This window comes from Terrapene carolina, unplaced genomic scaffold (genome assembly GCF_002925995.2).
Source record: "Terrapene carolina triunguis isolate 2854851 unplaced genomic scaffold, T_m_triunguis-2.0 Scaffold89, whole genome shotgun sequence".
Classification (NCBI taxonomy): Eukaryota; Metazoa; Chordata; order Testudines; family Emydidae; genus Terrapene; species Terrapene triunguis.
The window spans coordinates 34123136-34147822 of record NW_020664440.1 but is presented as its reverse complement, the minus strand read 5'-3'; the positions used below and the strand labels follow the sequence as shown (position 1 = coordinate 34147822).

Below are 24687 nucleotides of genomic sequence, written 5' to 3'. Positions count from 1 at the left end.
CACTTTATTTTTATTTTTCTGCACAGTAGCAATAGGGGTTACAATAGAACTGAACATTATTTACTGCACCAGGGTCTTCTGCAATCATTACTGTGGTGAAAATTGTTAAGGAAATTGTATAACACAGGGGCCAAATTCATTCCTTATGTAAATACATTTAAAACACACCAGTGTGTGATTCCATTGAAACTGTTGAAGATACACCCAGGATGAATTTGGCCCTCAGAGCCTGATTCCCCTTTTATTTACATCAATATAAAATTGGTATGACTTCCCTGGAGTTACTCCCAGATGCAGTGAGAGGAAGATCTGGCCCTGTCTAACTGATCCACAGGATAGTTTAGACATTCATACGATTAAAACAAGTTATCAGCTGAAACAAAAAGTTCAAGTAGATTTCAGTTGCCTGTTGGAAGGTTGTAGGAAGCTTTCTGCCCCAGCCCACAAGATTAGTCTTATTCTCGGCACACACAGCTGTAATAAGAAAAAGTCACATCACATGTCACCCTAAATAATTCCTCTTCTTCCTTGGCATTTATTAGAACTGTCTGGAAAATGGGGTATTTTTCTATGAAACATTTCAACTTTTTGGTGAAAAGTCAAACACCAAAATATTTTGGCTGAAAACCAAAATACTTTGGTTGAAACCCAAAATAATTCAATTTGGAATTGTCACTGTCGTGCCTCATGTGAGTGCCTAAAATTCCCAATCTCCTCTATAGGCTGGTTTAGTGCATGGTTGAACTAAATCTCCCAGGATACACCACCCCTTTTGCTCATGGTGCAGCACGTGAGATGAAGTCTGCCTGGGAAGCCTGGCCCGTAGAGGAGAATGGGAACATGATACAACCATACTACAACTCTCCTAAGCACTGTAGCAGTATAACAGTTAGGAAGAAGTTCGAGCTAAACCAAAATAAACCACTCAAACTAAAGTATGAGTCCTCTTCGCCTTCTGCACCAGTTTTACTGTCTTGATTTAAGACCAAATTTTAAGTTTAACAAATGCAACTTTCTTGGAGCTGAGGCAGATTTCTAGGAATTGTTTCATGCTCTGCTCTGCTTTGGACTTTCACATGAACACAAGCCTTCTTCTCAATTTACCGTCTCATGAATGATACGTATTGCTTGATTATTATGAAATCATGTTTCAGCTGGCAACCTGACTTGCAAACATTGCTCGGCCAAATCAAACTTATGTCTGTTAACCAGGATCCTCTATAAAGTATGTGAAGTGAACCCCATCTGATGGCTGAAAGTGCACAAAAAGGCATGAAATTTGATTATTTTCCTCCCTTAGGATTAAATCCAATAACTGAACATTCACATTCTCTTATTTTCTCCTCATCTGTTGTTCTCTTTATGGTGATTGAAATGTAACACTCTGGTAGATGGTCCCAAAACCAGAATTTTAAAGATAGCTTGGGAGTAGAATTTGTTCTACAGTGCTATGTACAAGCTGAGCATGTGGACAGAAACCCTAAAGTCAAGGAAATCCAAAGAATCCAACTTTGTGAACCTACAGAATGACTGTAAGTGAGTATCTAATAGTGAATATCACCTAAAGATGGTTTTTAAGATTTCATATGCCTTAGGTAATTAAATAAGTGTTTGGAGTGAGATAACCTTAGGATTTGCAGTATTAAAGTTATTTCCTCTAGTAAGTGTGAAGCAGTACAGGGGAATAATGCTGATATGGAGGAGGGTCTGTGTTTATTTCTTGTAGGTAAAACTGGCAAATTTTTCAGTACCAGCACTGTAAACTGTCTAAATGAAATGTACAACAGGTGTTTTTTATCCTTCATGTTCTTGTTACTTAACTCCAGAGCATGTATGATATATATGTTATCAATCTAAATATTTAACAATTGTGGTATATATAGTTCCACAAATTCTGCTCAATACACACAAACTTTATATGATAGAATAGGCTCTCTGTTCTATAGATCTACCGTATATACTCAATCATAAGCTGGTTCGTTTATAAGCCGACCCCCCCCCCCCAAAGATGGATAAGTAAAAATGGAAATTTTTTATAACCCGTTCATAATCCAACCCTACAATTCAGGGGTCAGCAAACTTTGGCTCCCGGGCCATCAGGATAAGCCGCTGGGGGGGCCGAGATGGTTTGTTTACCTCGAGCGTCCGCAGGCAAAGACGTAAACCTAAGTAAACAAAGTGTCCCGGCACGCCAGATGCTTAATCTGACGGGCCAGGACAGCAACTGGTGGGGACATTTTTTGGGGGGGAGAAGCTGGGAGTCAGGGGAGTAACCCCTGTGACCACCCCCCACCTGACCCCACCTCTAGCCTGGGACCCCCACACTCTCCCCATCCCGTCCCTTCCCACCTTAGCTGGGGAGGGCCAGTGGAGGATGTCTCTGACCTGGCTGGAGTTGCTCCGGCAGGCTGGGCAGCGCGGCCGCAGCATGTTCCAGTGGGCTGGGCTGGGCGGTACGGCCGCAGCGTGCTCTGGCGCCACAGCCTGCTCTCTCCACTTCTGGCCACGCTGCTCTCCCCCCGGAGCTGCAGCTACTTTGGAGGCTGGGGGGGAGAGCAGCGTGGCCAGAAGTGGAGAGACTCTGGCCCCACCTCTTCCCTTCTGGCTCTGCTGGCTGTGCTGCCTCTCCTTGCTCCCTCTGTTGGGGGGAGGGGCTGTGTCCCACCTCACCCTCTCTATACCCATTCATAAGCCGACCCCCTTCTCTGGTGCTTCCCTTTTTTACTAAAAAAATTCGGCTTCTGAACGAGTAGATACGTACTTCATTGTTAATCTTGTGGCATATATATCCAGATGTTTTGGACACTAGCCCTTTATGTCAATGTCTGTCAATAACTGTAAATATTATTACATTTTAGAAGAAATATAGTATGGCTTGGCACAGTACCCTAATCGGAGACAGAACCCTTTTGTAAACTTGCAGAGCATACAAACACCTACGTAAATTCTGCAAAGGATGTTGCTTTACTTTTTTCAGCAAACTCAGTATACTGGAATAACCACCATTTAACATTACAGCTGACATGCAAAAAACAAGGCAACAACACTGAGATTTATAATAATGGAAAACTATATAACTGAAAGATTACAACTTGCGAGTCATATTCTTGGTTGCTGAGCACAACAGACTATTCAATGGAATGCGTATTGAATCATTCTTACTAATTAGATTGTAATAATGTAATACACAAGAATATTGCAGGTCTCTAATCAAGGAAAAGCTCAATTTCTTCCATTTTTGTCTCAGATCCTTTGACACTTTTAAAACACTGGGCCCCTAATGAGTCTTATTGTGATTCTAGAGCAATGAAATTGTTGATAATGCCATTATAGAGCAGGAAGTCTTGATTTCCCTCTTTCCTGTATAAGTATTACTCACCTGAGTATTGGTAGAGAAGAACATAAGAATGGCCATACTGGGTCAGACCAATGGTCCATCTAGCCCAGTATCCTGTCTTCTGACAGGTGCTTAGGAGGGAATGAACAGAACAGATAGTCATCAAGTGATTCATCCCCTGTTGCCCATTCCCAGCTTCTGGCGAACAGAGGCTGGTGACACTTTAGAGCATGGTTTTGCATCCCTACCCATTCCTGGCTAATAGCCATTGATGGACCTATCCTCCATGAATTTATCTAGTTCTTTTTTGAACCTTGTTACGGTTTTGACAAATACATCCCAACACTTTTTGAAGTGGTGCTCAGCAGGGCCGGCTCCAGGCACCAGCTTACCAAGCAGGTGCTTGGGGCGGCCACTTCGGAGAGGGGCGGCACCTCCAGCTGTTCGGCGGCAATTCGGCGGACAGTCCCTCACTCCTGCTTGGAGCGAAGGACCTCCCGCTGAATTGCCGCCGCAGATCGCGATCACGGCTATTTTTTTTGTTTTGTTTTTTGTTTGGCTGCTTGGGGCGGCCCTGGTGCTCAGGATTTAGCTGCCTAACTTCCATTGCCATCCATGGAAGTCACACATTTCAGGTGCCAGACAAAATTGTGGAATGCTTTCATCCTATTGTTTCCATCTGTAGGTAACCCCCGGTAATTAGTTAAAACCAGAATTTGGTCTGGAAAGGTTAACGAGGCGTGGAAAGCATTCTCTGTCTCTGTGCAAATTAAGCACTTAAAAAGTATGGTTTTCAAAATAATTCGGGTATCGTTTTTTAGCCAAACAAAAGGACAAGATGTGCCATGATTCAAGCTGGGTAAAATTCCACTGTCTCTTTTCATAACTCTTAATTTTGTTTTAATATGCTTTGCTTGCCATTTTCATCAGCGTGTTTATCAGAAGTCTAAACTCATAACACTGGATCCCGTATAATGTATCCTTTAAACCTCAAAATCCCACTAAAAAGTACATAGCTGGTCACTTTCTGACCTAGGTAGGTCCCATAGCCAGCGCATCAGCAGAAGCACTACTTGTTGCTGCAGGCTTGTTGGGGATCATTGAGTTGAGTAGGGAGGTGGGTACCTGCTTGCACCTGTTTTTTTAAGGTGGTATCTCACCACCCACTAGCCAATGCAAGGACCTTCCTAATAGACGTGGCACACCAATGGCCAGAAGGTGTCAGGGGTTGGGGCCAGTCCTCAAGTTCCAAGCCCTGCAATCTAGTATCACTTTGATGGCCATTATTAATATTGTTGTTTGTTATTTGCATTACAGTAACACAGCAAGTCCCCAGACATGGGCTTGGTGCTGTACAGACATAATGAAATACTGTCCCTGTCCTAAAGAGAGTCCTCCCTCTGTATTTTATAAAATCATATGTTTGTTTGAGACGTTGAAAATTTGCTAGTGTAAATTATGTTTCATTTATTCCTGAGCGTTACTGTTTAAATGTTAATCCAGTAGGGAAAATGTATCAAATAGCGCAGTGTTCCAGACTTCCATGTTTTTTACGACATCTTACACCTGTGTTTTACATCAGCTAATCAGCCGATTCAGCGCTATGTCTCTCAGGGCCTTTTTATTGTGGCTTAAACCAACTAAAGCATCAAATTCAGCTCTAGGATTATATTCCAGGAAAACGTTGTATGAGCAAAACTTTAATCCACTTTATGGCAACAATTTCTTAACACTTCATCTGTCAAAATCTACAGAACAAAACCCTTGCTAAATCCTGTTAGCTTCCTGGGACCATGACAAAGAACATTTGTTCACAGTTTGTTGTCATTATGTCTTTTTACTACTTGTATGTTAAATTTCATTCATCTTGTATAATTCAATGAAACATAGCAGCACTGAGGCATGCATGTGCAATAGATCAAGGAAATATTCATGCATATCTGTTATGTAGTGTTTATGCACAAGTTGTAATGGATCTCCTCTCCCAACTACTGAAGGGAGAGTCCCCATTACATGTAAACAGTTCGGTAACAAACTAAACCCATCTGAGAACTGAATCAAATGTGATTTTTATTGTGGTTTTTGGATGTCTCAAAGATGGATTTATCTTCAAACAAATTATGGCTTTCCTCCCATTTAAATCTTCTAGTTGTCTCCTTAAAAGAAAATGTTGTGTGCTCCAATATGTCCAACCATGCTGGATGATGGAATGTTCACCCCTTTCTTTGTCTCATCAGACCAGGAATAGAGGCTGTTACTATGTAATAATCCTGCCTGTGTTCCTTATTAGTATAATACAAAGAAAGGTATATTGAATTAGTATGGAGTAAATGATCTACTTATGGGTTATACAAATCTCTGTCCTCCCAAAATGTCCATCACATAGTGTATGTACGTGCAGTGCACACAACCAGCTAGGAAACATAGTATGCCAGTGGAGATGCATCTTTATATAAATTTCAAATGGTTGAGGGCAAGTTTCAGTATGTACTTTGTTTTGTGCACCACTAAATATCTTTGGAATGATCACGCTCTAAAGATATTCATTTTCCAAAGATAGGTTTAAGTATAACCTTTGATTAAACTTTGAATGCTTTGCAAGCATTCATTGCAGAGCTATGGAAACCATTTAAAGATAGACATAGGACCAATTCCTGCTCCCATTTAAGTCAATAAACAAAGTCCCATTGACTTCAGCGGGAGAAGGATTGAGTCCGGAGAACTACATTTGTACTGTTTTTTTTCAAAATGAAGATTGCTGTTTCTGTGTTGTCTTCTAAATGCTGAAAACCCAAATGCCAGCCCGCCCCCATCTCCCTGGGGAGGAAGATTGGTCAGACTGGCAGTAGGATAGATAGGCCAGAAAGAAGAGGGAGAGTGCATGCTTGGGAATGTAGGGCTGGGCCCCTTCTCCAAGGGCTCACCATCTCCTATTAGCTATGCAGAGGGGTGCTTGAGTATTGATTGGGCCCCCTTACTCTCCCCCATTAATTTAAATCTATTGGGGGCCTTTTGTCCCCTTCAGCTGCCCATCCTCCCTCTTTCTCTGTAGTTGTAGTATGGACACTGTGTGTTAGGGATGCTGTGAGTCTGACCAATCACTTACGTTGGGTTCAGGAAGGAATTTTTCCCATTGGGCCAAATTAGCAGAGGGCCTGTGTGTGTGTGTCTGTGAGAGAGAGTGACAGACAGACACCATCATCACAGAATCATGGATGCATAGTTCACAGACCCTTTTGGTATCTTTTTACTCCCCTCATGGGAAAGAGGGTGAAAGAATTCAGAAGTTAGTTGAGTTCTAGGTCAGGGAGGGTCTACCTGCATTATGGATTATATGGTGGGAGCCCTTTAACCACACGTTAGACCAGGGGTGGGTAAACTATGGCCTGGGAGCCACAGTCGGCCCTTCATATGTTTGGATCCGGGGCTTGCCCCACTCCATGCATGCTGTGGCTCTGTGCGGCTCCCAGATGCAGCAGCATGTCCCCCTTCCGGCTCCTACACGTAGGGGCAGCCAGGAACCGCAGCCAATGGGAGCTGCAGGGGTGGCGCCTGCGGATAGGGCAGCATGCAGAGCTGCCTGGCCGCGCCTCTGCATAGGAGCCAGAGGGGGGGACATGCCGCTGCTTCCAGGAGCTGCTTAAGGTAAGCGCCACCCAGAGCCTGCACCCCTGACCCCCTCCTGTGCCCCAACCCTGTCCTAGCCCTGATCCCCTTCCTGCCCTCTGAGCCCCTCGGTCCCAGCCCAGAGCACCCTCCTGCACCCCCAACCCTTCATCCCCAGGCCCACCCCAGAGCCCTCCTCCCCTCCCTTACCCCAACTCCCAATTTTGTGAACATTCATGGCCCACCATACAATTTCCATACCCAGATGTGGCCCTCGGGCCAAAAAGTTTGCCCACCCCGTGTTAGATCCATTTATAGGCCTGGTACATGAGAGAAGGTGGAAGTTGGGCATATAGCGCCGCTCCCCAGTGTTAAGTTAATAAAATTTCAGCCTGCCACTTAAGTCCATCCCTATGTCTATCTTCATTCATCTGTGTGTCCTGATCAATGAATTTTCAAGCTGTGCATTTAGCCAATAGAAGATTTTAAAAGTCCTCTTATTTGAAACCTATTTTCAATTAAAAACAAAAACTCTCCTCACAAAACCATCTTATGTGTCTCCTTTTTTTCAGGTTCCACAAAGGACTTAATTGAAACTTGCTGTGCAGCTGGACAACAGTGGGCTATAGACAATGGGGAATGCACAGAAATCCCAGTCAGTGGGACTGATGGTGATATTTGCAGGTACGTAAACCAAAAACAAAGTGATCCAGAGTCATTCAGTGAGATTGCTTTAGAGGAAGCCTAATGATTGCATGAACTGGCCAATCTCCAGGGGGCTAGAACCAAGTCCATCCTCCAGATTAGACTGCTGGCTGACTGGCAATATGTAAGGGCAGAATGAGAAGAGTTTTTCCCAAGATCTAGAACCTAATGTAAACAGAAGCTTTTAAAGTTTGTGCTGCTCAAAAACAAAATCCAGTGTTTAGCTTCCCTGTTGTACCCAGATTGGTGGAGTTTTTAGATTTTAAGACAGTGCAGCCGAATGTTCTTTACACTTTTGTTGACAAATATTAAATTAAATTATTTTCCTTACTTTTTCTTAAATGGTAAACTTGACAACTAATCTGGTAGGTGGGAGAATATGTTCCAAAGGCTAGGTTCTGATGCCCTTGCTCACCTGTAATTGGACACCACTGATCCCATAGCCCCATTGGAATCAAGGGAAGTGCTTGCCACATTAAGTACTGCTCTAGGTGGGTGAGGATATCTGATCTCATCCCAATGTGGAGAAGAAAAGGATGGCAGTTAAGAAAAGAGCGGGGTAACATGGATAACATGTTAACTTAATTCCATTTCATACCCTCTCTCTTTCTAGTCTGAAAAAGAGGCAGAAGTAGAAACAAAATAATTTGAGTGTCAAATATGAAAACCATGCGGATTCTTTAAAGTGATTTCAGCATTTTAAGATGCTGGTCTTATTTCTGAACTCGTGCTGGTGGAAAGGAGCAGTAAATCTATTGAAGTCAGAGGTGCTACACTGTTGAAAACCAATGTAAGTGAGATTAAAATCCAGTCCATTGGGTTGTAATATAGCAGTATTTACACACAACAAATATATGAATTGGAAAACATAAGCTCCACGTCTGCACTTGCAAAATTACAACAGTTGCACTCATACACGTGTTTTAAAGATTCAAAAACTTCATGTAACAAATGCTAGAATCTGTATCCTATAAATCAATCAGATGCTATGATGATAGGCAGAGTATGAAAACCTGGACAGAAAACCGATTGTGTCCTTTAGGAGCTGTTAAAGCAGGCATGGCTGTTTGCACCTGCATCATACAGATACACATATAGATGTTCTATTTGTATGTCAAAATGTCTGTAAGTACCTATGGGCAACCAAGTACCTGCAGAGCAGCTAACTCAGTTCTATTGGTATCCAGAAAAATACAGGATGACATAGACTCTACAGGTTAACTACTATTGTGTCCAGGATAGCAAATTATTAAGAACTAGACTTTTTTTTGCAAATGATCAAAAGTGCACTTGATCTTTTGTCACATCTGAAAGATGAAAGGGCCAGATCTTCAGCTGGAGTAAAAGAGCACAGCTTCATGGGGCTGGTAGCTATGCCAATTTACACCAGTTGAGGTGAGCCTAGAATGTCCCAACATTAGTGTCCCGTAGCACTATGCTGGGGCATTAGATCAGTACAGATTCAAAGGCTGTGGTGCTACTAACTAAATCACCCACACCGCCTCTTGCAGCACCTGGGTTTTCCTTGGATGTTTTCTATTCACCTACCCACCAGGCCTAACTTTTGCTTGTTCCATGATGGAACAATTCCTCTAGGTGGGGAATGGAAAATATATGAATTAAAATTATTTTTATTGGTGTGAAGTTTAGGTTAGTATAAAGTTTGCACAACTTTTTGGGATTCATGCCGCTCATTGGGAATGATGTGTGAAATGAGACGCCCTGCCCTCTGTATAGTTAATACAGACATGGTATTTAGCTCACCCAGACAGTGAGATTTTTCTTACTATATCCAGGAGTCACAAGTTTAAAAACAACCCAAAACTATAATGGTATACGTTTTTCTTCCTTCCCCTTCCCCCCAGTCCTCCTCATTTTAAGCAGTAAATTAACCCTTGTTTAAAATATGTAAGATCTTTTTAGCTAGTTTTGACTTTTCTCTTTGACATTATGGATATAGTGTTGAATATAACCCAATAATTCCTGGGTCAAACTGACTGCCAAGAAATGACAGCAATAAATTAACAAGGAGTGACTGCTAGAGCATAGAAAAGTTCTGCTGAAGACCTGTCAACATTAAGGAAATTTGCACTGGGATAACTACATCAATGCAGTCAAACCAATACAAACTCCTAATATAGATGCACCACACTAGAATAAAGCAGGGCTTACACCCATCCCGTTTATATAGATAAGAACATAAAGAATGGCCATATTGAGTCAGAAAATGGTCCATCTAGCCCAGTAGCCTGTTTTCTAACAGTGGCTGGGGCCAGATACTTCAGAGGGAATGAACAGAACAGGACAATTGTTGAGTGATCCATCCCCTGTCATCCAGTCCCAGCTTCTGGCAGTCAGAGGTTTAGCAACACCTAGAGCATGGGGTTGCATCCCTGACCATCTTGGCTAATAGCCATTGATGGACTTATCCTCCATGAACTTATCTAATTCTGTTTTGAACCCAGTTAGACTTTTGGTCTTCACAACATCTCCAGGTTGACTGTGCTTTGTGTGAAGAAATACTTCCTTATGTTTGCTTTAAACCTGATGTCTATTAATTTCATTGGGTGACCCCTGGTTCTTGTGTTATTTGAAGGGGTAAATAACATTTCTTTATTCTCCCCATTCGTAATTTTTTAGATCTCTATCATATCCCCCCAGTCATCTCTTTTTTAAGCTGAACAGTCCCAGTCTTTTAAATCTCTCCTCATATGGAAGTTGTTCTATACTCTTAATCATATTTGTTGCCCGTCTCTGTACTTTTTCCAATTCTAATGTATCTTTTTTGAGATGGGATGACCAGAACTGCACTAAGTATTCAAGGTGTGGGTGTACCATAGACTTATATAGTGGTATTTATATTTTCTATCTTAATATCTATTCCTTTGCTTATGGTTTTGCTTTTGACTGCTGCTACACATTGAGCAGATGTTTTCAGAGAACTATCCATGATCAATCCAAGATCTCTTTCTTGTGCTGTAACAGCTAATTTAGAACCCATCATTTTGTATGCACAGTTGGGAGTATGTTTTTCAATGTGCATTACTTTGTACTTATCAACATTGAATTTAATCTGTTTTGTTGTCCAGTCACCCAGTTTTGTGAGATCCCTTTGTAATTCTTCCCAGTCAACTTTGAATTTAACGATCTTGAGTAATTTTGTATCATCTGCAAACTTTGCAGCCAGTTTGACCTGGGTATTATTGGGGTACGTGCAATATTCTATCCATAATGTCAATGAGAAAAGTCAAAACTAGCTAAAATGTCTTAAATATTTTAAACAAGGGTTAATTTACTGTATTAAAATCTTTTCCAGACCACTTATGAATATGTTGAACAGCACTGATCCCAGAACAGGTCCTTGGAGAACCTTGCTATGGAGATATACCTATCTCATAGAACTGGAAGGGACCTTGAAAGGTCATCAAGTCCAGCCCCCTGCCTTCACTAGCAGGACCAAGTACTGATTTTTGCCCTAGATCCCTAAGTGGCCCCCTCAAGGATTAAACTCACAACCCTGGGTTTAGCAGGCCAATGCTCAAACCAATGAGCTATCCCTCCCCTCTATTTACCTCTCTCCACTGTGAAAACTGTCCATTTATTCCTACCCTTTGTTTCCTATCTTTTAGCCAGTTACAGATCCCTGCGGGGACCTTCTTTCTTATCCCATGACATATGTTACCTTGTTGAACTGCACTGGTTCAAGCCCTGCTTTGTGTCAGGGAAGCATGTTTATATTGGAGGCTTGCACCAATTTAATACATTGATGTAATTACACCAGTGTGAATTTTTAAGAAAGGCCCCAGAATCCAACAATCCATCTACATAGCCATCTAAGAATGGGTTTGTGAATAGGAAATAAATAAGAGTACATAATGTAAAGCTTTTATCTGCTCCGCTAATGGTTCAGTGGTACAGTACCCAAAATTAAACCATCTTGAAATGTCTAAGGGCTTGTCTTCACTACCGGGATAAGTCAACCGAAGGGACGCTACTCCAGCTACATGAATCATAGACATGGAAGGGACCTTGAGAGGTCATCTAGTCCAGTCCCCTGCCTCATGGCAAGACTAAGTATTATCTAGACCATTCCTGACAGGTGTTTGTCTAACCTGATCTTAAAAATCTCCAATGATGGAGATTCCACAACCTCCCTAGGCAATTTATTCCGGTGCTTAACAACCCTGACAGTTAGGAAGCTTTTTCCTAATGTCCAATTTAAACCTCCCTTGCTGCAATTTAAGCATTGCTGGTGTGTCGATTGCAGCAGCGTTGATCTCCCCATAGTGAAGACCAGCCCTAAAGAAGTTACAAGTATAAAAATAACCAATTCCAATAGCACTGGATCACCATTGTACTCTTTTTTTCATGGCAAAATGTTATATTTCTGAGGAACGTTAATCCATGCAGACTTCGGCCTTTTAACAGCAGCTAATGATTTTTGGATTGTAGGTGCTTTACGTCCACAAAAACTACTTCATTCAGTGTGGTCTCTTGGACATTTTCAAAGAGCCATCAATAAAATTTCAGATGTCCTATGATGGCAGTAAAAAATTAGATTCAATCCTCAAATATGGTTGGACATTAACCACTAAAATTTCAAACAAACGGCTATGTTTTTTTTCTAGTTGTCAATTCACAGTGAAACAAGAAGCAAACATTACTGAAAAAACAAAACACAAAGGGAAAAAAGACCTTCTTCCTTTATTCAACCACAGACCAGTGATTAACTGATAACACTATTCATACATTGTCCAGCATGTAAATATTAACTTAAACCTGGTGCGGCTGGCCATTGACATTTTAAGTGTGAATGGCCAATGGCCAAGTTGCAGTCACGGGCTAGTTTGTGCAGGAATATGAGACATCTCCTTCCAATTTTTTTTTCAAGCATCAGGAAAAAAATGAATTGGCAATATTTTTTCTCAGGGGAAAAACAAAAGGAGGGGGGAGTTTGCTTCCAGGGAGACTTGTTTCTTTGTTGTAATAATCATACATATCTTATTGACAACCATTTTTGGCTTGGAACTTGCTGTCAGTAAAGGATAATTAACTGGCTATTAGCCATTGGCTGTTAAAAAGCAACATCCCTTACAACCAGTGCATGTTTGTGAGACTGCGGGTTGGAGAAGATTGAGTTTATGCCCTTTGGGTGCACTGTTACCAGGATGCCCCCTATTGGACAATTCTTATACTTTGTGGCAGGCACTGGAATTGGCTGTCACCAGCAATAAGGGTTCTGCCTGGAGAAAGTAAATCCTTTCCCTACTTCTCTTGTATCACCTCAAAATGGGTCCACCACAAAACCATAAGGTTAAGAACATGAGTATAATACTATATGTCAGTGGTGGGCAACCTGCAGCACGAAGGCTGCACGCGGCCCATCAGGGTAATCCCCCTGGCGGGCCACGAGACAGTTTGTTTACATTGACTGTCCTCAGGCACGGCTGCCCACAACTCCCAGTGGCCACAGTTTGCCCTTCCTGTCCAATGGGAGCTGCGGGAAGTGGCGGGGGCTGGCTACCACTTCCTGTAGCTCCCATTGGCCAGGAACGGCGAACCACGGCCACTGGGAGCTGCAGGCAGCCGTGCTTGCGGATGGTTATGACATTGCACTCTATATGATTTTTTGAAAATATGCGAACGCAACTGAAATATGCTTCATGCAAAAGGTCTCTTCTAAGGTATCATTACAAAGCTTATAATCTACTGAGTGTGAGCATCCTATTTGTATAAATGTACCACTCTTGTATCTGAAACTAGAAATATGAAATATAACTCTGACGGCCTATTGTAATTATGCAAAGTGTGGGCCATTAATGGTGGTTTGGAATCTTGATTCCCATTAACCAGGACAATTGACTGCAGATGGCTCTGGTTTACCTGTAAGTCTTCCTGTATACATGTGTGCTGGCAAGTGGGTAATGAAGTCTTACAGTGACATGTGATTATGTCACCTGAACTGGAATCCATCTTTAACCTGGTGCTTTTCCATTAAGAAGGAGGGGGTGGGAACCCAGAGGGACAAAGGATTCCCGCCTTATGCAAAAGATATATAAAGAACAAAGAGGAGAGCCATCATGAGGAATCCCTTAGCTACCGCCTGAGCTGGAACAAGGGCTGTACCAGGGGAAAGGATTGTGCCCAGACTAGGAAGGTGTCCAGTCTGTGAAACAGACTTATTGAAGCATCTTTCAGGGTGAGATATTATCTGTACTCAATTGTATTACTGTATTAGACTTAGATTTGCGTGTTTTATTTTATTTTACTTGGTAATTCACTTTGTTCTGTCTGTTACTGCTTGAAACCACTTAAATCCTACTTTCTGTATTTAATAAAATCAGTTTTTACTTATTAATTAACCCAGAGTATGTATTAATACCTGGGGGCGGGGGGTGGCAAACAGCTGTGCATCTCTCTCTCTCTCAGTGTTATAGAGGGCGAACAATTTATGAGTTTACCCTGTATAAGCTTTAATAGGATGCTCACACTCAGTAGATTATAAGCTTTAGACCCCATCGGGAATTGCGCATCTGAGTGTTAAAGGCAAGAACACTTCTGTAAGCTGCTTTCAGTTAAGTCTGCAGCTGTGAGGCAAGTAATTCAGACCCTGGGTCTGTGTTGGAGCAGTCGGGCGTGTCTGGCTTAGCAAGACAGGGTGCTGGAGTCCTAAGCTGCCAGGGCAGGAAAGCAGGAGTAGTCTTGGCACATCAGTTGGCAGTTCTCAAAGGGGTTTCTGTGATCCAACCCGTCACAATGGTCAATGTAAACAAACTGTCTCGCAACCTGCCAGCAGATTACCCTGATGGGCCGCAGGTTGCCCACCACTGCTATATGTTGAATGAGGTTTAATCCATTGGTCTATAGTATTTATATAGTGCCAGGCATTATGTTATCTGAATGCTGATTGATAGATTATAAAGTCAGAAGAGAACATTGTGATCATCTGGTCTGCCCTCCTGTATAACCAGGAGGCCACAGGACTTCACTGAATTAATTCCTGTTTGAACTAGAGAGAGAGAGAGAGAGAGAGAGTATATAGAATCTTGATTTAAAAATGTCTAGTGATGGAGAACCCACCACAATACCGGAGTAGTCATTCCAATGATTATTTACTCTCCAGGTTAAATATTTGCACTTTATTTTGAGCCTGAATTTGTCTAGCTTCAACTTCCAGCCATTGGCTCTTGTTTATATCTTTGCAGGCTAGATTGAAGAGCTTTCTACTATCAAATTTCTATTCTCCATTTAGGTACTTATAGACTGGGATCAAACCTTCTCTTTGTTAAGATAAACAGATTGAGCTCCTTAAGTCTTTCATTATAAGTCACGTTTTCCAATCTAAGATAGAATTTAATGGGTGAAATCCTGGCTCCATTGAAGTCAATGGCAAAACTCCCATTTACTTCAGTGGCAACAAGATGTCACACATAGTATAGTATACATGTGAAAAAAGGTCATGGAATGCATATTTCTATGTCCAGTGGCACACATTCTTACTGTATATTCTTGCAACCTGATGGCACTACCTTTTGAATGCCAGTTAACACTTAATCCTGTTCCATCTTTGCAGAATTGCTCAGCAGCAGTGTTGTGTCTCATACTTAAAAGAAAACAGCTGTGTTGCTGGCATGATCGCAGCCAAGGAAGGAGATTTGTGTGGACCCGACGAAAGCGATACCTGTGGAAGATCTTTTTATAAGGCAAGATCCTTTGGTACTTTTGCAAGTCCTATTCTGATGCAGATTTATTGAGTTTTGTGCAATTTTTTTTAAAGGTGCTTTATATTTGTATCATGGAGTTTAGTTATTTATAAAGTTGCATGGGCAAGGCATGGAAATCATACTTAGCTAAATATTTTAGTAGTTTGCATTCAGGCTCAATTGTGCCTGAGAGTTCTAAAACTTTGTAATGAGGTAATTTGTATTGTTTCTCTCTCATTGTTAAGATTAAACTTGCTATTTTATTATTACTTTCTCCATTTGGAAGAGGGTGGGAGAAGTTTATTTCAGTTTTTATATCGGCAGTAGTAGATTTTAGAAAATGATAGGGAATAGCTTAATCAAAGATATAATTGGAAAGGCCCATTACTGAACAATTTGTCAGCTTAGACACATTATTGAATAGCAGTTTAATTTACCAGCTAAACAAAAAATTTGACGAGAAACAAATATTTAGATTACTATAGAGACTTTTTCTCATAAATAAAGATGGGCTATTAACTGGTGGTTTGAGTAATGAACCATGTGCCAGAACCTCAGCCAGTCTAAATCAGTTTAGCTCTATTGAAGTTAAAGGAGCTAAGCCAGTTTACACCAGCTAAGGATCTGGCCTCTTATTTGTTATGCACATTTCTCCAGTTTGGGTCTGAAGAGAAGGTTTCAGAATTCCTTAAACACTGATCAGAATTTACGTAGGTGTTTGTATGCTCAAATGTAATATTCCATTGTGTCATCAAGAAACGTATTAGCTCTGTCTGTTCTAATGCATCCGAGAGTGTTGCAAATAACTTGATTTGTTAGTAAGGAAAATATAAGGTCATCCACTGTGTAGCATAGGGTTTAATTAGATATGCAGGCTTATCATTTCTAGGGGATGATTAAGTCTTCAAAATAATATTGGTTTAGAGCTAAAATTCTGCCCTCAGAAACATGCAGAGAAATCAATGAAACTTTCACAACTCTATTTGTGGGTAGATTTTGGCCTTTAGTTACTTCAGAAATAAGGCAAATATGCTACTCTTAGATCTGTGTGTGGGTGTCGTATATGCAGTGCAGAGCACTATTGCTGTACTGTGCTTGCTTCACATACAAGGAACTCTCAATGAGTAAGGCCAGGTCGATGTTGACTTCTGCCAGCATGGTTATGTCAGTCAGAGGTGTGATCCCTAACCAGCATAGTCGTGCCAGCAGAAGCCCCTTGTGTAGACCCAATTACATGGCAAAGCTGTGCTTTTCCTGGTATAGCTTGTTTTGTTTGTGGTGGGGTGGTTTCACTCTACCAGTACAAAGTGCACTGTGCAGCTTTGCCAGTATAATATTCCTGTGCCAATGTAGGATGACCAGATAGCAAATGTGAAAAATCGGGATGGGGATGGTGGTGTTATAGGTGCCTATATAAGGAAAAGTCCCAAATATCGGGACTGTCCCTATAAAATTGGGACATCTGGTCACCCAGTGCCAGTGGAGCACTCCTAGTTTAGATGTAAGGCAAAATTCTCCTCTGCACTATCATTTGTATCTTAGTTGTAGAAAAACTTGCAATCCTCAGCACTGTGAATCCATGCTGTGCAGACATTAATGTAATGCTTTCATTCAAATGAAGTGATTTTAAACTCTACTCTCTTCAAGGCAGGAGCTTTGCCTTTCTATTCTGTCTGCACAGCTCCTAGGATATAGTTGCTGCTAACAGAAGGAAAAGTAAATAATAATAGTAAATCACATCTCTTGAAAATTAAGAAAGACGTTTCAACAATATTATAATCAAACACTTCTCCTTTAATTGGTCGCATCATAGAAAATGCTAACGGGAAAACTATATGGTTATATCTTTTTTTCTTTCCATTATGGCTATTGCTTTTTAACTGTTCTAAGTGTAAGGACTTTACAGGGAATAAGATCTTCAAAAGATCTTGTAGTCTAACACAATTAACCAACATTTCAAGACATTATATTTCTGGAGAGGAGCAGAACATGAAGCGATGAATAGAGCTGGGTGACTTTTTTTTCAGCAAATAGTTATTTGCCAACAAATGCAGTTTCTGTAGAGACAAAACTATTTGCAAATTCATGCCAAGTTCGCCAAATAGTTTCGGCCAAACAAAAAATCAAAATGTTTTGTTTCAGCCTGACTCAAAATTTTTCATTTTGATTTTGGCATTTATGAAAAAAGCAAATGAAGACTAGATTCCCTGAACGGTCCTGGGGAGAGGCAGCTTCAGTGGTGGGTTAGAGAATTCACCTCTGATGTGGATGACCCTGCCTGATGTAGAGAAGGGATTTGGACTTGGGTCTCCTACATTGCAGGAAAGTGTCCTAGCCATTGGGCTATGGTCTATTCTGGTATGGGACTGTCTGAGGGTATGTCTACACTACGAAATTAGATCGAATTAATAGAAGCTGGTTTTATAGAAATCGGTTGTATACAGCCGATTGTGTGTGTCCCCACATAAAATGCTCTAAGTGCATTAGTTCGGCGGACCGCGTCCACAGTACCGAGGCTAGCGTCGACTTCCGGCGCATTGCACTATGGGTAGCTATCCCACAGTTCCCGCAGTCTCCGCCACCCATTGGAATTCTGGGTTGAGATCCCAATGCCCGGATGATGCAAAACAGTGCCGCGGGGGGTTCTGGGTACATGTCGTCAGGCCCCTCCCCCTCCGTCACAGCAACGGCAGACAATAGATTCGCGCCTTTTTACCTGGGTTACCTGTGCAGACAACATACCACGGCAAGCATGGAGCCCGCTCAGCTCAGCTCACCGTCACCATATGTCATCTAGGTGCCGGCAGATGTGGGACTGCATTGCTACGCAGCAGCAGCAGCTAACTGCCTTTTGGCGGTAGACGGTGCAGCATGACTGGTAGCCTTCATTGGCGATCTCGGTGCCGGCAGCCGTGGGGCTGGCAGCCGTGGGGCTGCATTGCACCAGCCCCCTTGCCTTTTGGCAGTAGATGGTTTATTACAACTGGTAACCGTCCTCGTCGGACAGCAGTGGCTATCGATCATGGACACCTGGGCAGACAATGATGGTTATCAGTCGTAGTATGCCATTTTCTGCCATGCCCCCTGTTGGATCATCGCACGTTAGCAGAGTCGTAGTATGCTATTTTCTGCCAAGTGCCCAGTATTGTCTGCTAAGCACCCAGAAGAGGCCGAGGGCGATCTGGGTGCTGGCAGACATGGGGCTGGCAGACGTGGGGCTAGATTGCTACACAGCAGCAACCCCTTGCCTTTTGGGCAGTAGATAGTATATTACGACTGGTATCCATCGTTGTCATACTGCAGTGGGTATCAGATCGTGCAATAGACCTGAAGGCTAACTGCCAAGCGCCCAGTATTTGCTGCCAAGCACCCAGAAAATGCCGAGGGCTATCAGTCATGCTGCACCGTCGTCTTAAGATGTAAAAAATAGATTTATTCTGTATTCATTTGCTTCCTCCCTCCCTCCTGCTAAACCCAGGCTTTTGAGTTCAATCTTTGGGGGGGGGGGGGACATTCTGTGTGACAGTTGTTTGTGTTTCTCCCTGATGCAAAGCCACCTTTCTTGATTTTAATTCCCTGTACCTGTACGCCATGTCGTCACTCGCCCCTCCCTCCCTTCTTCCCCTGGTCCGTCAGATACTACTTTTGCGCCTTTTTTCAGACCAGACGCCATAGCTAGCACTGGGATCATGGAGCCCGCTCAGATCACCGCGGCAATTATGAGCACTATGAACACCACGCGCATTGTCCTGGAGTATATGCAGAGCCAGGACATGCCAAAGCAAAACCGGAACCAGCCGAGGAGGTGGTTTTTAGAGCGCGGCGACGAGAGTGATGAGGAAATGGACATGGACCTAGACCTCTCACAAAGGCACAAGCCCCAACAATGTGGAAATCATGGTGTTCCTGGGGCAGGTTGATGCCGTGGAACGCCGATTCTGGGCCCGGGAAACAAGCACAGACTGGTGGGACCGCATCGTGCTGCAGGTGTGGGACGATTCCCAGTGGCTGCGAAACTTTCGCATGCGTAAGGGCACTTTCATGGAACTTTGTGACTTGCTTTCCCCTGCCCTGAAGCGCCAGAATACCCGGATGAGAGCAGCCCTCACAGTTGAGAAGCGAGTGGCGATAGCCCTGTGGAAGCTTGCAACGCCAGACAGCTACCGGTCAGTCGGGAATCAATTTGGAGTGGGCAAATCTACTGTAGGGGCTGCTGTGATCCAAGTTGCCAGGGCAATGAGAGACCTGGTGATATCAAGGGTAGTGACTCTGGGAAACGTGCAGACCATAGTGGATGGCTTTGCTGCAATGGGATTCCCAAACTGTGGTGGGGCGATAGACGGAACCCATATCCCTATCTTGGCACCGGAGCACCAAGCCACCGAGTACATAAACAGCAAGGGGTACTTTTCAATGCTGCTGCAAGCCCTGGTGGATCACAAGGGACGTTTCACCGACATCAACGTGGGCTGGCCGGGAAGGGTACATGATGCTCGCGTCTTCAGGCACTCTGCTCTGTTTCGAAAGCTGGAGGAAGGGACTTTCTTCCCGGACCAGAAAATAACCATTGGGGATGTTGAAATGCCTATCGTGATCCTTGGGGACCCAGCCTACCCCTTAATGCCATGGCTCATGAAGCCGTACACAGGCAGCCTGGACAGGAATCAGGACCTGTTCAACTACAGGCTGAGCAAGTGCCGAATGGTGGTGGAATGTGCATTTGGGCGTTTAAAAGCGCGCTGGCGCAGCTTATTGACTCGCTCAGACCTTGGCGAAAAGAATATCCCCATTGTTATTGCTGCTTGCTGTGCGCTCCACAATCTCTGTGAGAGTAAGGGGGAGACATTTATGGCTGGGTGGGAGGTAGAGGCAAATCGCCTGGCCGCTGATTACGCGCAGCCAGACACCAGGGCGGTTAGAGGAGCACAGCATGGTGCGGTGTGCATCAGAGAAGCTTTGAAAATGAGTTTTGTGATTGGCCAGGCTACGGTTTGAAACTTCTGTTTGTTTCTCCTTGATGAAATCTCTGCCCCCCCCCACCCACCCGGTTACCTCTACTTCCCTGTAAACCAACAACCCCACCCTCACCTACTACCCTCCCCCCTTCAAGCACCACTTGCAGAGGCAATAAAGTCATTGTTACTTCACATTCATGCATTCTTTATTACTTCATCACACAACTAGGGGGATAATTGCAAAGGTAGCCCGGGATGGGTGGGGGAGGAGGGAAGGAAAAGGACACACTGCAGTTTAAAACTTTAACACTTATTGCTCGGGAAATCATCTGGGCTGGAGTGACTGTGTGGCCGGAGGCCCCCCCACCGTGTTCTTGGGCGTCTGGGTGAGGAGGCAATGGGACTTGGGGAGGAGGGCTGTTGGTTACACAGGGGCTGTAGCGGCGGTCTGTGCTCCTGCTGCCTTTCCTGCAGCTCAACCATACGCTGTAGCATATCAGTTTGATGCTCCAGCAGCCGGAGCATGGACTCTTGTTTTCTGTGTGCAAGCTGATGCCACCTCTCATCTTCAGCCCGCAACTTCCTCTGTTCCTCCCGCGATTCAGCCCGCCACCTCTCCTCCTCAGCCCGCGATTCAGCCCGCCACCTCTCCTCTCGCTCATATTGGGCTTTTCGATAATCAGTCATTGACTGCCTCCACACATTCTGCTGTGCTCTGTCAGCGTGGGAGGCAGTCTGTAGTTCTGTAAACATTTCATCACGCGTCCTTCGCTTCCGTTTTTGAATATTCACTAGCCTCTGTGAAGGAGAACAATTTGCAGCTAGTGGATGAGAAGGGAGAGGTGGTTAAAAAAGATACATTTTAGAGAACAATGTGTACACTCTTTCACGTTACAATTTGCTGTTCACATTACACAGCAGATGTGCTTTCGTTACAAGGTCGCATTTTTCCTCTTATATTGAGGGCCTGCCTGTTTGGTGTGAGAGATCACTCACGCAGTGCCAGGTCACAGATTTCAGATTGCAGGCAGCCATGGTAAGACACAGTCTTTTGGCTTTTTTAACCTTCTTAACATGTGGGGATGGTTTCAAAGAGTACTGCTATCATTAACCATACCAAGCACCCGTTGGGTTGGCCATTTAAAATGGGTTTGCAATGTAAAAGGAGGGGCTGTGGTTTCAGGGTTAACGTGCAGCACAAACCCAACTAATAACCCTCCCCCACACACCCAATTCTCTGGGATGATCACTTCACCCCTCCCCGCACCGCGTGGCTAACAGCGGGGAATATTTCTGTTCAGCAGACCAGGAAGGGGCACCTCTGAATGTCCCCTTAATAAAATTGCCCCATTTCAACCAGGTGACCGTGAATGATATCACTCTCCTGAGGATAACAAAGAGCGATAAGGAATGGATGTTGTCTGCATGCCAGCAAACACCGGGACCATATGCTGCCATGCTTTGTTATGCAATGATTCCAGACTACGTGCTACTGGCCTGGCATGGTAAAGTGTCCTACCATGGCGGATGGGATAAGGCAGCCCTCCCCAGAAACCTTTTGCAAAGGCTTTGGGAGTACATGAAGGAGAGCTTTCTGGAGATGTCCCTGGAGGATTTCCGCTCCATCCCCATACACGTTAACAGACTTTTCCAGTAGCTGTACTGGCCGCGATTGCCAGGGCAAATTAATCATTAATCATTAAACACGCTTGCTTTTAAACCATGTGTAATATTTACAAAGGTACTCTCACCAGAGGTCCCCTGTGTGCCCACAGGGTCTTGGGTGAGTTCGGGGGTTACTGGTTCCAGGTCCAGGGTGATAAACATATCCTGGCTGTTGGGGAAACCGGTTTCTCCGCTTCCTTGCTGCTGTGAGCTATTTACATTATCTTCATGCTCATCTTCCTCGTCCCCAGAACCCGCTTCCCTGTGTGTTTCTCCAGTGAGGGACTCATAGCACACGGTTGGGGTAGTGGTGGCTGCACCCCCTAGAATGGCATGCAGCTCTGCGTAGAAGCGGCATGTTTGTGGCTCAGCCCCGGACCTTCCGTTTGCCTCTCTGGCTTTGTGGTAGGCTTGCCTTAGCTCCTTAATTTTCACACGGCACTGCTGTGCGTCCCTGTTATGGCCTCTGTCCTTCATGGCCCTGGAGACCTTTTCTAATATTTTGCCATTTCGTTTACTGCTTCGGAGTTCGGCCAGCACTGATTCATCTCCCCATATGGCGATCAGATCCCGAACCTCCCGTTCTGTCCATGCTGGAGCTCTTTTGCGATCCTGGGACTCCATCACGGTTACCTGTGCTGATGAGCTCTGCGGGGTCACCTGTGCTCTCCACGCTCAGCAAACAGGAAATGAAATTCAAACGTTCGCGGGGCTTTTCCTGTCTATCTGGCCAGTGCATCTGAGTTGAGAGTGCTGTCCAGAGCGGTCACAATGAAGCACTGTGGGATAGCTCCCGGAGGCCAATAACGTCGAATTCCGTCCACACTAACCCAATTCCGACCCCCTAAGGCCGATTTTATCGCTAATCCCCTCGTCGGAGGTGGTGTAAAGAAACCGGTTTAAAGGGCCCTTTAAGTCGACAGAAAGGGCTTCGTAGTGTGAACGTGTCCAGGCTTAATTCGATTTAACGCGGCTAAAGTCGACCTAAACTCGTAGTGTAGACCAGGCCTCAGCCTCTACTGTTGAAGCAGTTCTACTGTTGATAAATAATCAGTCATAGGAGCAGAGATTTGGACTTGGGTCTCCCATATCCTAGGTGCATGGCCTAACTACCTCGCAGTAGAGTCATTTTCACTCCCTCTCCCTGGCCCCATAACTATTCATTGTCATTCCTAGTGGCCATTCAAAGTCATTCATAAGGGTTTTGTTTGTTTTAAACCAAACATAGAACATTGCTAACAAAATGAAAATACGTTTTAGTTGAAAAGCTATTTTTGTTGGGAAACAATGTTTTGACAAATACTTCAAGCAGCTGTAGTACCAAAGGCTAGTTTGTCAATGGCAGGAGTAGGGCCTGCAATTACAGATTTGTGCCTACACAAAAAAATGGTGTGAACAGACTTCACTTTAGAAAAGGTGGCCCAATACATCTTTTTGGATTTTTCTCTGTGGTTGTTAAATGTGCAGCTGTGTACAGTGTTTGATTGTCTATTAAATTTCTGAAGCTCTTACAAATAGATAGCGGTGTAAGCCACATTAGGACATGCAGTGTGCTAGAGCAAAGGGTACGTCTACACTTACCGGAGGGTCCGGCGGCAGGCAATCGATTTTCTGGGATCGATTTATCGCGTCTTTTTAAGACGCGATAAATCGATCCCGGAAGTGCCCCGGATCGATCCTGGAAGTGCTCGCCATCGACGCCGGTACTCCAGCTTGGCGAGAGGAGTACGCGGCATCGACGGGGGAGCCTTCCTGCCGCGTCTGGACCCGCGGTAAGTTCGGACTAAGGTACTTCGAATTCAGCTACGTTATTAACGTAGCTGAATTTGCGTACCTTAGTCCGAAGTGGGGGGGTAGTGTAGACCAGGCCCATCGGCTGAGAAGACGAGAGAGTAGAGTGAGCAAAGAGGGGGAACAGTTTTGTGGCCTGAACATCAGGTATGAAATATGTCGTCTCCCTGAAACTACAGGTTTAAATCTTCACAGAGGCGACTTAGCGCTTCATTCTTCAGATGCAGAAAAACTGAGTTCCATGCAGTGCATTTTGTGGGTCTTTTGGAGGAAGGCCTAAAAGCCAAAATTCTCTGTTACAGCCCTGTCCATAGTGGGAGCAGTGCTGATGAAAAGTCCAAGTTTGACAGGGATGGTATGTGAATGGCACAGCATGACGCTGGGAGGAAACCAGCCTTTGATAGGAGACTGGTTTGGTGTGACCAGCTCTAGAAGAGAGAGCTTAGTTCAGTTTCATCCCATTCAGTTCTTGGAATTTCTGCTGACATTGTCAGCTGGTGCCAGTTTAAATGTGGCTTCTGTTCCATGCCGTTGATTGCTGTCTGCAGCTGAACTAGACTGAAATCATTGGTCTTAGTTCATATGGACAGTCTCAGTGGGGTTGCAGAGGTATAAATGAGAACTGGACATATTGACTCTCATCACTCATCTGGAGGAAGGAGATTCTGAGCGCTGTCAAGCATTTTATAACCATTCACTATTAGGGTTACCATATTTTGAGCCTCCAAAAGGAGGACACTCCACGGGGCCCCGGCCCCGCCCCCAGCTCCGCCCACACCCAAGCCCCAACTCCGCCCCTTCCCCAAAGTCCCCGCCCCAACTCCGCCCCCTCCCTTGCTTCCCGCGAACATTTGATTCGCGGGAAGCCTGAAGCAGGTAATGCGGGTGTGGGGGGAGGAGGCGCAGCCCAGTCTGGCCCCCCCCC

At 44.1% G+C, this 24687-nt stretch overlaps 1 protein-coding gene across 3 annotated transcripts in view; it reads left to right on the top strand.

The window, feature by feature from the left end:
* The window catches only part of FBLN2 (fibulin 2), a 182169-nt gene that overhangs the window by 103162 nt on the left and 54320 nt on the right, over positions 1–24687 (top strand). For all 3 annotated transcript variants that reach the window (XM_024208809.3, XM_024208810.3, XM_024208808.2), the window contains exons 3-4: positions 7516–7627; positions 15222–15351. In XM_024208809.3, the coding sequence (XP_024064577.1) occupies positions 7516–7627; positions 15222–15351 (242 nt within the window). The remainder of the gene's footprint in view (positions 1–7515; positions 7628–15221; positions 15352–24687) is intronic.